Source organism: Globicephala melas, chromosome 2 (assembly GCF_963455315.2).
Source record: "Globicephala melas chromosome 2, mGloMel1.2, whole genome shotgun sequence".
In the NCBI taxonomy this organism is placed as follows: domain Eukaryota; kingdom Metazoa; phylum Chordata; class Mammalia; order Artiodactyla; family Delphinidae; genus Globicephala; species Globicephala melas.
Window position 1 is genome coordinate 150,548,463 of NC_083315.2, and position 14,414 is coordinate 150,562,876.

The 14,414-nt window shown below is 42.5% G+C and overlaps 1 protein-coding gene across 1 annotated transcript in view; it reads left to right on the plus strand.

Moving 5' to 3' along the window:
- The window catches only part of FLVCR2 (FLVCR choline and putative heme transporter 2), a 62,451-nt gene that overhangs the window by 21,084 nt on the left and 26,953 nt on the right, over positions 1-14,414 (plus strand). Inside the window, exons 2-3 of the mRNA XM_030831813.3 lie at positions 9,357-9,498; positions 12,008-12,148. Coding sequence (XP_030687673.1) covers positions 9,357-9,498; positions 12,008-12,148 — 283 coding nt within the window. The remainder of the gene's footprint in view (positions 1-9,356; positions 9,499-12,007; positions 12,149-14,414) is intronic.

A 14,414-nucleotide genomic window follows, 5' to 3' on the forward strand; every position in this document is an offset into this window, starting at 1 on the left:
TGACGCAGAGCTCCCTGCCTTTTGTGAAAGCCCCAGGGTCTTCCTTTGATGGTCTGGGCATGTTCATGACCAGGCAGCACTGGGAGGGCAGCTTTTTGCCTGGATTCAGTTGTGACTTGGGGCTTTGCAGGGGTGCCCCACATGGATGGTGTTGGGGACAGTAGTTCTGTGGATCTCAGAGCCAACATAACACGTGTTGTGTTGTGTTGTTGGTCAAGTGTGGGCATCTTACCCCAGATGCAGCCTAGTGGTTTCTGGGTTTATTTTGGCTCTGCCGAGTGCGTGAGCTGGAGTGACAAGTGATGCATGACACAGAGTACGGCTTCTTCCTGTCACCCGAAGCCCTCAGGCTGCACAGGCATGTTTTTAACTGTGACATTTGCTCTGGAAGTGCTCGTGACCGCTGCTATTGCAACAGTGTTTAAATATCACCCTTGAGTTTGCAGAAAGGGCAAAAATCAAATCGAAAACAAAAATTGAGTATCCCAGTCTGCCTCTCCATCCTTTATTCACCCCATTTTGGTAAAACATCTTCTTTTGGGGTGAAGTGAACCATGGTGATTAGGCTCATAGGCTCTGAAGAGCGGAGACTGTCTGTGTATTGTGTATTTTGCTCCTGACTGTATTTTGTTGAGGAGGATAAAACTACAGAACAAATGCTGGGGCATAAGGCAAGTCAAAACCAGTTAATGGTGATTTTCAATCCCTTACATTCATAGTCTGGGTCTTTGTTTTTTTGTGAGTGTGAGAAAGGTACGGATCCCACCCTTGGGAGCAGCATTCCATCAACTCTTTAAATGATTCTTGTCCTGACTTGGGCTGCGGGTCTCTGGTTTTTACCCTGGTGGTGTTCTATCAAATGCGAGACAGAACTCAAAGGAGTGAAAATACAGGCTTCCGTGTTGACTAGTGTCACACCAGTAGCATTTCCTGGTAGGCAGGAGGTGAGCTGGAGCCTGGAGTCAGACAAAACTTGTTTAGGAGCCCAGCTCTTCTGCTACCCGCCTGTGTGCCCATAGGCTGGCTGGGTGCCCACCCCCAGTTTTTCTCATTTTTGTCTTTGTTGCAAAAGTTCATGGGCTGAATGAAAAAGATAAACTCTATTAGATACCCAGTGCCTAGTAGATGCACAAAAACCAGTCAGCCATTCTGCCCTCTTCCCAGTCCCCCATGTACCCATTTTCTGCCCTTACCAATGAGAGGACAATGTGGTTTGTAGAAAGAATGTGGTCCTTAGTGGGCAGACCCGTGTATTTCTGCCAGCTTTGCGTAGACAAGACCTTCCACCAACGTCCATCTGTCTGTCTGTCCAGCCAGCCAACATCACTGAGTTCCTGCTAAGGGACAGACTCAGGAACTAGGAGCTGGGTATAGAGCTGTGCACGATCACTGAACACAGCTCTCAAGAAGTAGGAAAAAATATGCCCTGAAAAAAACAGAAGAGGCAGCAGCTTACAGTCCAATCCCTATGTTTTGGTTTCCACACTGGGCATGAAAGTACTGCCAAAGCCGATTTCCTCCTGGAGAAAAGTCACTGTGGGATGGCGTCGATATATTTGAAGTGATGAGAGGGAAGAACCTACAACCAAGAGTACTCTACCCAGCAAGGATCTCATTCAGATTTGATGGAGAAATCAAAAGCTTTATAGACAAGCAAAAGCTAAGAGAATTCACCACCAAACCAGCTCTACAACAAATGGTAAAGGAATTTCTCTAACTGGGAAACACAAGAGAAGAAAAGGACCTACAAAAACAAACCCAAAACAATTAAGAAAAAGGTAACAGGAACAAACACATCGATAATTATGTTAAATGTGAATGGATTAAATGCTCCAGCCAAAAGACACAGATTCATTGAATGGATACAAAAACAAGATCCATAAATATGCTGTCTACAAGAGACCCACTTCCGACCTAGGGACACATACAGACTGAAAGTGAGGGGATGCAAAAAGATATTCCATGCAAATGGAAATCAAAAGAAAGCTGGAGTAGCAATACTCATATCAGTTAAAATAGACTTTAAGTTAAAGAATGTTACAAGAGACAAGGAAGGACACTACACAGGATCAATCCAAGGAGAAAATATAACAATTATAAATATATATGCACCCAACATAGGAGCACCTCAATACATAAGGCAAATGCTAACAGCTATAAAAGAGGAAATCGACAGTAACACAATAATAGTGGGGGACTTTAACACCTCACTTACACCAATGGACAGATAATCCAGACAGAAAATTAATAAGGAAACACAAGCTTTAAATGACACAATAGACCAGATAGATTTAATTGATATTTATAGGGGATTCCATCCCAAAACAGCAGATTACACTTTCTTCTCAAGTGCACACGGAACATTCTCCAGGATAGATCACATCTTGGGTCACAAATCAAGCCTCGGTAAATTTAAGAAAATTGAAATCATATCAAGCATCTTTTCTGAGCAATATGCTATGAGATTAGAAAACAATTGCAGGGAAAAAAGCGTAAAAAACACAAACACATGGAGGCTAAATAATATGTTACTAAATAACCAAGAGATCACTGAAGAAATCAAGGAGGAAATCAAAAATACCTAGAGACAAATTACAATGAAAACACGACAATTCAAAACCTATGGGATGCAGCAAAAGCAGTTCTAAGAGTGAAGTTTATAGCAATACAAGCCTACGTCAAGAAACAAGAAAAAAGCTTCCCTGGTCGTGCAGTGGTTAAGAACCTGCCTGCCAATGCAGGGGACACAGGTTGAAGCCTTGGGCCAGAAAGATCCCACATGCCATGGAGCAAATAAGCCCGTGCGCCACAACTACTGAGCTTGTGCTCTAGAGTCCGTGAGCCACAACTACTGAGCTTGTGTGCCACAACTACTGAAGCCTGCTCACCTAGAGCCCGTGCTCCACAACAAGAGAAGCCACCACAATGAGAAGCCCTTGCACTGCAAGGAAGAGTAGCCCTCGCTTGCTGCAACTAGAGAAAGCCTGTGCACAGCAGCAGACCCAATGCAACCAAAAATAAATAATTAAAAAAAAAAAACAAGAAAAATCTCAAACAATCTAACCTTATATCTAAAGGAACTAGAGAAAGGAGAAAAACAAAACCCAAAGTTAGTAGAAGGAAAGAAATCATAAAGATCAGAGCAGAAATAAATGAAATAGAAACAAGGAAAACAATTTAAAAGAAAAAAAGATCTTGCTGTGATTCATGTCAAAGAGTGTTCTTCCTGTGTTTTCCCCTAAAAGGTTTTTTTTTTTTTTTTTGTGATACGCGGGCCTCTCACTCTTGTGGCCTCTCCCGTTGCAGAGCACAGGCTCTGGATGTGCAGGCTCAGCAGCCATGGCTCACGGGCCTAGCCGCTCCGTGGCATGTGGAATCTTCCCGGACTGGGGCACGAACCTGTGTCCCCTGCATCGGCAGGCGGACTCAACTACTACGCCACCAGGGAAGCCCCTCCTAAGAGTTTTATAGTGTCTGGTGTTACATTTAGTTCTTTAATCCATTTTGAGTTTATTTTTGTGTATGGTGTTAGGGAGTGTTCCGTGTAGCTGTCCAGTTTTTGCAGCACCAATTATTGAAGAGACTGTCTTTTCTCCATTGTATATACTTGCCTCCTTTGTCATAAATTAGTTGACCATAGGTGTATGGGTTTATCTCTGGGCTTTATATCCTGTTCCATGGATCTATATTTCTGTTTTTGTGCCAGTAGCATATTGTCTTGATTACTGTAGCTTTGTAGTATAGTCTGAAGTCAGGGAGTCTGATTCCTCCAGATCTTTTTTTTTTCCCCTCAAGATTACTTTGTCTATGTGGGGTCTTTTGTGTCTTCATATAAATTTTAAGATTTTTTGTTCTAGTTCTGTAAAAAATGCCATTGGTAATTTGATAGGGATTGCATTGAATCTGTAGATTACTTTGGGTAGTAGAGTCATTTTCACAATATTGATTCTTCCAATCCAAGAACATGGTATATCTCTCCATCTGTTTGTACCATATTTAATTTCTTTCATCAGTGTCTTATAGTTTTCTGCATACAGGTATTTTGTCTCCTTAGGAAGGTTTAATCCTAAGTATTTTATTCTTTTTGTTGCAGTGGTAAATGGGAGTGTTTCCTTAATTTCTCTTCCAGATTTTTCATCATTAGTGTATAGGAATACAAGAGATTTCTGAGCATTAATTTTGTATCCTGCTACTTTACCAAATTCATTAATTAGCTCTAGTTTTCTGGTGGCATCTTTAGGATTCTCTATGTATAATATCATGTCATCTGTAAACAGTGACAGCTTTACTTCTTCTCCAACTTGGATTCCTTTAATTTCTTTTTCTTCTCTGATTGCTATGGCTAAAACTTCCAAAACTATGTTGAATAATAGTGGTGAGAGTGGACAACCTTGTCTTGTTCCTGATCTTAGAGGAAATGGTTTCAGTTTTTCACCATTGAGAATGATTTTGGCTGTGGGTTTGTCATATATGGCCTTTATTATGTTGAGGTAAGTTCCCTCTGTCCCTGTTTTCTGGAGGGTTTTTATCATAAATGGGTGTTGAATTTTGTCAAAAGCTTTCTTGCATCTATTGAGAAAATTACATGGTTTTTCTCCTTCAATTTGTTAATATGGTTTATCACATTGATTGATTTGCGTATATTGAAGAATCCTTGCATTCCTGGAATAAAGCCCACTTGATCATGGTGTATGATCCTTTTAATGTGCTGTTGGATTCTGTTTGCTAGTATTTTGTTGAGGATTTTTGCATCTATGTTCATTAGTGATATTGGCCTGTAGTTTTCTTTGTGACATCTTTGTCTGGTTTTGGTGTCAGGGTGATGGTGGCCTCATCCAATGAGTTTGGGAGTGTTCCTCCCTCTGCTATATTTTGGAAAAGTTTGAGACGGATAGGTGTTAGCTCTTCTCTAAATGTTTGATAGAATTCGCCTCTGAAGCCATCTGGTCCTGGGCTTTTTTTGTTGGAAGATTTTTAATCACAGTTTCAATTTCAGTGCTTGTGACTGGTCTGTTCATATTTTATATTTCTTCCTGGTTCAGTCTCAGAAGGTTGTGCATTTCTAGGAATTTGTTCATTTCTTCCAGGTTGTCCATTTTATTGCCATAGAGTTGCTTGTAGTAGTCTCTTAGGATGCTTTGTATTTCTGTGGTGTCTGTTGTAACTTCTCCTTTTTCATTTCTAATTTTATTGATTTGAGTCCTCTCTCTCATTTTCTTGATGAGTCTGGCTGAAGGTTTATCAATTTTGTTTATCTTCTCAAAGAACCAGCTTTTAGTTTTATTGATCTTTGCTATTGTTTTCTTTGTCTCTATTCCATTTATTTCTGCTCTGATCTTCATGATTTCTTTCCTTCTACTAACTTTGGGTTTTGTTTGTTCTTCTTTCTCTAGTTCCTTTAGGTGTAGGTTAGATTGTTTATTTGAGATATTTTCTTATTTCTTGAGGTAGGCTTGTATTGTTATAAACTTCCCTCTTAGAACTGCTGTTTGCTGCATCCCATAGGTTTTGAATTGTCGTGTTTTCATTGTAATTTGTCTCTAGGTATTTTTGATTTCCTCTTTGATTTCTTCAGTGATCTCTTGGTTATTTAGTAACATATTATTTAGCCTCCATGTGTTTGTGTTTTTTACGCTTTTTTCCCTGCAATTGTTTTCTAATCTCATAGCATATTGCTCAGAAAAGATGCTTGATATGATTTCAATTTTCTTAAATTTACCGAGGCTTGATTTGTGACCCAAGATGTGATCTATCCTGGAGAATGTTCTGTGTGCACTTGAGAAGAAAGTGTAATCTGCTGTTTTGGGATGGAATCCCCTATAAATATCAGTTAAATCTATCTGGTCTATTGTGTTTAAAGCTTGTGTTTCCTTATTAATTTTCTGTCTGGATTATCTGTCCATTGGTGTAAGTGAGGTGTTAAAGTCCCCCACTATTATTGTGTTACTGTCGATTTCCTCTTTTATAGCTGTTAGCATTTGCCTTATGTATTGAGGTGCTCCTATGTTGGGTGCATATATATTTATAATTGTTATATCTTCTTCTTGGATTGATCCCTTGATCATTGTGTAGTGTCCTTCCTTGTCTCTTGTAACATTCTTTAACTTAAAGTCTATTTTAACTGATATGAGTATTGCTACTCCAGCTTTCTTTTGATTTCCATTTGCATGGAATATCTTTTTGCATCCCCTCACTTTCAGTCTGTATGTGTCCCTAGGTTGGAAGTGGGTCTCTTGTAGACAGTGTGTGTATGGGTCTTGTTTTGTATCCATTCAGTGAATCTGTGTCTTTTGGCTGGAGCATTTAATCCATTCACATTTAACGTAATTATCGATGTGTTTGTTCCTGTTACCTTTTTCTTAATAGTTTTGGGTTTGTTTTTGTAGGTCCGCTTTCTTCTCGTGTGTTTTCTAGTTAGAGAAGTTCCTTTAGCATTTGTTGTAGAGCTGATTTGGTGGTGCTGAATTCTCTTAGCTTTTGCTTGTCTATAAAGCTTTTGATTTCTCCGTGGAATCTGAATGAGATCCTTGCTGGTAGAGTAATCTTGTTTGTAGGTCTTCCATTTCATTGCTTTAAATATATGGTGCCACTCCCTTCTGGCTTGTAGAGTCTCTGGTGAGAAATCCGCTGTTAACCCTATGGGAGTTCCCTTGTATGTTTTCATTTTTCCCTTGTTGCTTTTAATAATTTTTCTTTGTCTTTAATTTTTGTCAATTTGATTACTATGTGTTTCGGCATGTTTCTCCTTGAGTTTATCTGGCCTGGGACTCGCTGCGCTTCCTGGACTTGGGTGACTATTTCCTTTCCCACGTTAGGGAAGTTTTTGACTATAATCTCTTCAAATATTTTCTCGGTTCCTTTCTCTCTCTCTTCTCTTTCTGGTACCTCTCTAATGCGAATGTTGGTGTGTTTAATGTTGTCCCAGAGGTCTCTTAGGCTGTCTTCATTTCTTTTCACTCTTTTTTTAAAATTCTGTTCTGTGGCAGTGAATTCCACCATTCTGTCTTCCAGGTCACTTATCTGTTCTTCTGCCTCAATTATTCTGCTATGGATTCCTTCTAGTGTATTCTTCATTTCAGTTATAGTATTATCATCTCTGTTTGTTTGTTTTTTAATTCCTCTAGGTGTTTGTGAAACATTTCTTGCATCTTCTTGATCTTTGCCTCCATTCTTTTTCTGAGGTCCTGGATCATCTTCACTATCATTATTTTGAATTCTTTTTTCTGGAAGGTTGCCTGTCTCCACTTCATTTAGTTGTTTTTCTGGGGTTTTATCTTGTTCCTTCATCTGGTACATAGTCCTCTCTGCCTTTTTATTTTGTGTATCTTTCTGTGAATGTGGTTTTTGTTCTACAGGCTGCAGGATTGTAGTTTTTCTTGCTTCTGCTGTCTGCCCTCTGGTGGATTAGGCTATCTAAGAGGCTTGTACATGCTTCCTGATGGGAGGGACTGGTGGTGCTTAGAGCTGGGTGTTGCTCTGGTGGGCAGGGCTCAGTAATAGTTTAATCTGCTTGTCTGCTGATGAGTGGGGCTGAGTTCCCTCCCTGTTGGTTGTTTGGCCTGAGGCGACCCAGCCCTGGAGCCTCCAGGCTCTTTGGTGGGGTGAATGAGGGACTCCGGGATGGCTCATGCCAAGGGGTACTTCCCAGAATTTCTGTTGCCAGTGTCCTTGTCCCTGTGGTGAGCCACAGCTGCCCCCCGCCTCTGCAGGAGACCCTCCAACACTAGCAGATAGGTCTGTTTCAGTCTCCTGTGGGGTCACTGCTCCTTTCCCCTGGGTCCTTATGGGCACACGACTTAGTGTGTACCCTCCAGGAGTGGAGTCTCTGTTTCCGCCAGTCCTGTCGAAGTCCTGCAATCAAATCCCACTAGCCTTTAAAGTCTGATTCCGGAAATCCTCCTCCCATTGCCAGACCACCATGTTGGGAAGCCTGACGTGGGGCTCAGAACCTTCACTCCAGTGGGTGGACTTCTGTGGTATGAGTGTTCTCCAGTTTTTGAGTTGCCCACCCAGCGGTTATGGGATTTAATTTTATTGTGATTGTGCCCCTCCTACCGTTTCACTGTAACTTCTCCTTTGTCTTTGGATGTGGGGTATCTTTTCTCGTGAGTTCCATTGTCTTCCTGTTGATGATTGTTCAGCAGTTAGTTGTGATTTCTGTGCTCTCGCAAGAGGGAGTGAGCACACGTCCTTCTACTCGGCCATCTTGAACCAATCTCCTCAAATAGTAGATGCTTTAAAGATCAGTTTGATTTGTTGATTGTATACAGTGTACATTGGAACAACCCTGCACCGAGCCTATTGATGATGACTTTTGAGAGTATTTCAGAGCTGAGAATCGCTGGTGACCACTCTGAGTGGCTATAATTGACAGGCTGGAAAACCAATAACGATGATCAGCACATTGGCAGCTGGTGAATGGTGTTGGCCTGAAAGCAAATTGCTTCTCTACCTGCGGTTGCTTTCAGGTTCAATAAAGGAAACATGGGACCTTAACACAAAAGACTTACTCAGTTTCTCTCACTCTTACAATTTGGACCTGGGTATTTCGTGTGTTCTCACACTATTTTCAAATTTCCACCTTGGTATTTTGTGTGGCAGAAGGGTTTGGGGAGTTCTATCACAGCTAGTCACTCCTGAATCAAGGCATTTCTGCCCTCAGAAACACCCAAGGCATGTTATCTCAGGTCACTGGAGTTTGAACTGCAACGCAGATATAAGATGTTTCAGTTTGTTGGGTTGTGTTTGTATATGTATTTATAGCCACTTTGCATGTGCCCATGTCCTGTGTGTATAAATTTATGCAGTTGTGTGACTTCACACCACAGATGCTTTATAAATTACAAAGTTAACTTACACAATGAACTTAAGCTTCTGTGTTCGTAAATGTGGTAGCGACGTTAGGCTTCTGTCTCTCACTGAATGCAGGTTCTTGGGGTTGTAGGGTGTAGAATTTTTCCCTCAGCTGGTCTCTCAGCTCCAGGTGAACAGATACAGTGAAATCAAGAATTTAAATGGCACAAAAAGCAAAACCAGCATTGTTTTACTCTACCATAGAGATGGGAGTATAGGGACCATTCTTCATTAGTTTGTAGCTAGAGAAAAGCCTGTCAGCGTTGAGAACCCCAGCTATAATCGTTTTCACAGACTGTGGTAGTGAGGGTGGTCAAGGGTGTGTGAGTTGAGCTGTCAGTCAAAAGAAAGATCTCTGATGTCTTGAGGGGGGAAGCAATCCCTGTTTGAGGTTTAAGAAGGGCTGGAAGTTGGGGATTATGTTTCTAATTAGGAGGCTCTTAAATGTGTGCTGTCGCCGCTGGGCCATTGATACAACGATTGATTGTCTCTGTCTTCTATAGCTTGGAATTGCCATTGGGTTCTTGGTCCCTCCTGTCTTGGTACCCAACATCAAAGACCAGGACAAGCTTGCCTACCACATCAGCATCATGTTCTACATAATAGCAGGTGTGGCCACTCTGCTTTTCATCCTTGTCATCATCGGTAAGGTCATTAATAGGCTCATGGGGGTCGGGGAGGCAGGGAGGTCCTGCTGACCTGGGTGAGGACCTTGTGACTGTGGCCCTAGAGCAGCATTCTAGGTCCCATGTAATCCATAAAACATATCTATAGAAACTGGAAGCCAGGCTTCCAATGGTCTTCAAATGTTTTAGCCTGAGTAGTTGCTGCCGATTCAGTGCTAGCTGGTCCTGTGTACTTTGTTAGCTGTTCAGTAAAGGTTAGTTGTGATTAACCAGTTCCCCAGTATGACCTCATTAGAATGAATGGGCAGCCTGCTGATCCCCTTGATGAAGCCCTGGTGAGCACTTACGATGTCACAGGCCCTGTGCTGAGTGTGCCTGATCTCACTGACTCCCCAATGGCCCTATAGGGGAGGTACCAGCCCTATAGGGGAGGTACCAGCATCAGTCTCACTTAACCAAGAGGAAACAGTGACTTACGAGGAGATAAGGGAATTATTCAAGATTAGACAGTGAGTGGCAGAGGCTGGATTCCAGCCTAAGGTTGTCTAACTCCATACCCTAAATTTCTGGAACACAAGAAAACAAAATAGGACTGACCCACAAACACTAATGCTCTCATACATTCACCTGGGAATGCCTGGGGCCCACATTTTAAAATGCTTTTTTAAAATGTGTATAAGGTACGCTCATTATGGAAAAAATCTAGAAAATACAAAAAAGCATAAAGAAAAGAATGACCATTAACTTAGCCTTGTACCTGTTAATCCCAGCCACCAGCCCCAGAGAATTAATGATTATTAATATTATTAATATTCTGTGTATGTATATGTATGTATATTTAATCATTGAGGTATTTGGTTCATTTATATCCTTTTTTTCTCTTCTGAGTGCTATCACATGGGCTGTGATAAATTCAGTAGAGGTTTTCATTTTCAGTGAGTCATTTGTCTTTAAAAGTTAACCAGCTGTCTTCCTAATATCTGAAAGTTCCACCTCACACGTTAAAGGTGTCATTCCTTCCTGCTGGCCTCAACTCCAGAGTCAAACAGTTTTATAATCATGTATGTCATCCAGCTATTCTCACTGTGTCATTTCCTCCCCGGGGTCCAAGCTGAGGAAGGGCTGCCTGATGGCTTTTCAAAGCTCACAGGATCTCTTGGACGGAGAACTTGGTGTTCCTGGGAAGGTGAGAAGCCTTGAAGCTGTGGTTGAGAACAGGAAAGAACCATCTCGGCCAGACTTGAAGTTTCAAATTGTAATGTGCTCAGCTCCAAATTCTTGTGTTTGTAGCAGATGAGGGCCTGGTTCTTTGCAGAGATCCTGGAGGTAGGCCATTTCTACACTTTCCGTTTTACTAGTAAGCACAGACGGTTGCTCATTGAATAAAGAACTGAAAAATCTTATCCAAACTGTGGTTTGTGGTTGCCAAATCCTTGAGCAAACAGCTGCTGTTGCCGAGATTAAAAAAAACCTCTTGCCTTGATTTCTTTCCCCTGATAGAAGGGGAGGTGAACAGGCAAGACAATGGTTGAGAAGTACCCAGTGGTGGGAAGTTACCCAGGACTGTTTCCGGAGAAGGAAGGAGCAGGGCTGTGAAGTCAGGGCTGGAGGGTTATCTGGATGGAGGGGGGAGACCTTTGATCTTCAAGAGACTAAACCTCATTTCCAGAGCTTCCTCCAGCTGGAGGCAGTTTCCTGACCTTTCAGAGGTGTTCTCATGGGGGCTGGGGACACACCAAGGTGCTTCTTTACTTGGACCCAATTGGGGGACCAATTTAGCCAAACAGCTGGTTAAACTGATTTGGCCCCCAGAGAACTGAACCGCCATCAATGCAGTCAAATGGATTGTACCAGTTGTACTGAAAATAGAACATAAAGCAAATGGTTTTCCCACTGTCCCTCCCCAGTCCTTCCTATCAGAGTGGTCACACCTACAGGAGCATGTGTTAATCCTCTGGTTTCTCGTGGGGCAGATGTCTGATTCAGACTTCGAGAAGCTAGGGATGGACTCCGGGTCTTTCCAATAGAAGAAGATCCTTTCCCTTATTCGGGGAATGTTTATTGGCAGCATGTGCCAGGCTCTGTGCTCAGCATGGGCATCACAGTCCCTTCCCCCCTGGGGGGAGCTCTGGTGCTGAGTCCTTAACTGGACTCACTAATCCCAGAGCCTCAGCTCTCACTTCCCTCCTATCTCCGTGTTACTACTGAATTTCTTCAGTGCTCTGCCGTATGTTATTCCCCGGTTGTTACTCGGCTCCTTGATCCTTGAATACTGCCTGGGAAGCCCAGTGATTGCAGCCGTCCAAAGGCCATTAAGAAAAAATAATCGAAGGCACAGTCACGGAGCCACAGACAGTGAGATGCAGCTTCAAGAGAGGAGACTATAAAGGATTTAATTGAAGAATTAATATTTCCTTTTGGAGTCTTCGTTCCTTCTCAGATGAGGGAGTCAGCTGTCGTCTATGTATCAGCTCTGCAGGGTGGGACCATAGGGATTTGCAGTGATCTCTCTGTTTCTTTCCTTTCAGTATTCAAGGAGAAGCCTAAACATCCCCCCAGCAGGGCCCAATCCCTAAGCTATGCCTTGGCGTCCCCTGATGCTTCATACTTAAGTTCCATCGTCCGACTCTTCAAAAACCTCAACTTTGTGCTGCTTATCATCACCTATGGTAAGATACAGATGTGTCCAGGAGTGTAATGGAACTGGGAGTGTGAGACAAGAGGCCTGATGTGTCTGTGCATCTTACTGTTTCCAAATCCCAAATGTATATGTGAAGTCGTCGTTTAGGGTCAACCAGAAGAGACAGCTCTGTCTCAGGGCCTTCGATGTTGGGTTACCTAGACAACCATTCCTTCCCATATCAAGTTGTCTGGCAAAACGCCTGCCGATCCTCCGAGTCTCATCTCAGTATGACTGCTGTAAAGCAGTATTAGGCGACCTTTCCTCTTTTATTGTGCTGTTCCTGGTACATCTTAACACTTAGCATTAAAAAAAAAAAAAAGATCATTTCCAGGTCTGTTTTCCCACTAAACTGGGAACTCCCTGGGAGTAGGAATTTATGTCTTTTTATCTTTATAACTCCTCAGCAGTGGCCAACCTGGAGTAGATACTCCAAGAGTTATTAAATGAGTGATTGAGTGAGCGGGTGGGTGGATATTTATATGAGTCTTGTGACATGATCACTCCCCAGCCAATCCTTCATCTTGGAACATTGCTCCTTCTTTACCTGAATGCAAGACAACATCCCTCTTTCATTTCGCTTTCTTGGCTTTGGTAAGATAAATTTCAACATTTATGCTGGTGTATTGGCTTGCCTTTCCAGCAAGGTGTTTGCTGCATCTTCATTCTAACGTTTAATGAGAATGTTGTCCTAGACAGGGGCAAGGACAGAACCTCAGGGCATCCCATTAAAGGTGTCTTTACAGATCCACCCAGCTCTGCTGCTATCCAGCTTACCCCTGACCATTTAACCCTCAAGTTTGTTTGATTAAAATCAAGCGTGTATATCACGCTCAGTAACCGGAAGAAGAAAAGAAGTGAGATTGGTTGACGTGACTTATTCTCAGTGAAACCCCAGTTGGCTATAACCTCAGGTTTTCTCTAGGTTCGCAAACTGTATCTTATAACAATACTAGCATTTACTACGTGCCAAGACGTTTTATATATTATTTTATTTAACTCTCACCACACCGGTGAGAGGTAAATAGTATAATTCTCCCCATTTAACAGATGAGGAAACAAACTCAGAGAGATTAGGTAATAGCTCAAGAACACACAGTTTTCAAAGGGCAGAGCCAGGATTCAAGTACAGATTTGTCAGACTCTAAAGCCTACACTCCCGATCCGTGATTGCCTATGCTCCTTCCTTGACTTGTACCAGGGCTTCACTTTAGGCTTATCAATGCCCTTCACCTGAATTAAAGTGTTTATCTGCGGAGGCATTAGATAAGAGGTGGTATCATCCACAGTAGAGAGGCACACCTGGTTTTCAGGCATAGGCACAGATTAGGTGACCTCTCATCTGGAATAGCCCCAGGTACCCACGTTAGTCTCCAAGGCCTCTGGTCTCCATTCCTCCCTCTCTCAGAACAGCTTCTCAGTTCTGAGTATGTCTCTGCACTCATTCACAAAACAAAGAAAGTTTCCAATACTTAGGATGGCCAGCTAAAGATACTATGGGTTGCTCATCACTGAGAGGTATTCAAGTGTAGGTGGAGCCAACCACTTAGTGGGGATATTGTGGGGAATATCAGGCTATAGCTGGATAGTGAAACCTGATGATCTTTGGGTTCCCTTCCAGACTCAGCATTCCATGCCTCTAAGAACTTTCACTTTTCCCTAGAGTTAAACATCTCGAGTGCATCAACCTTTGACCACCATAAACCTTATGGCACCTGACAACAGGGCGTTTGAGGCTTACCTTGGAATTCTAGGGCAGATGAGTGCTTAATAAACATCTTCTGTGAACGAGAGTGGTGATGGTGGCAATAACGGGGCAATGGCCTTATTCCAGAGGCCGCGGTCTTCGGTTCTGGACGCTGTTTATGGCAGGGTCAGGTCACTGACCCATGATAGCAAGAAATAAGAACAAAATGTACCAGGAACAGTGTTGCTCCTGGTCGCTGTGGCTCAGCTCCGGGCCATGCTTTAGGGGCAAAGCAACTCCTTTTCCTTCCATCTTGTACGGCTGGTTGCTTATATGATCTTCAGTCTGGCAGGGTGGTGTTAATCCTTTGGTTCTGGACACTCTTCCTTAATCTATTTGGTTAAGTGATAACACAGGGAATAAATGGGTTAGCACTTCTGGAATGGTGGAGTGAGGACCTTGCATCATCTGTTCCTCCATGAAAACAAGAACACCACCGGCAGACGTTATCAAAATCAGTTGTTTCAGGGTTCTTAACCAAAGGCTTGAAACAATCCAGTGAGCATCT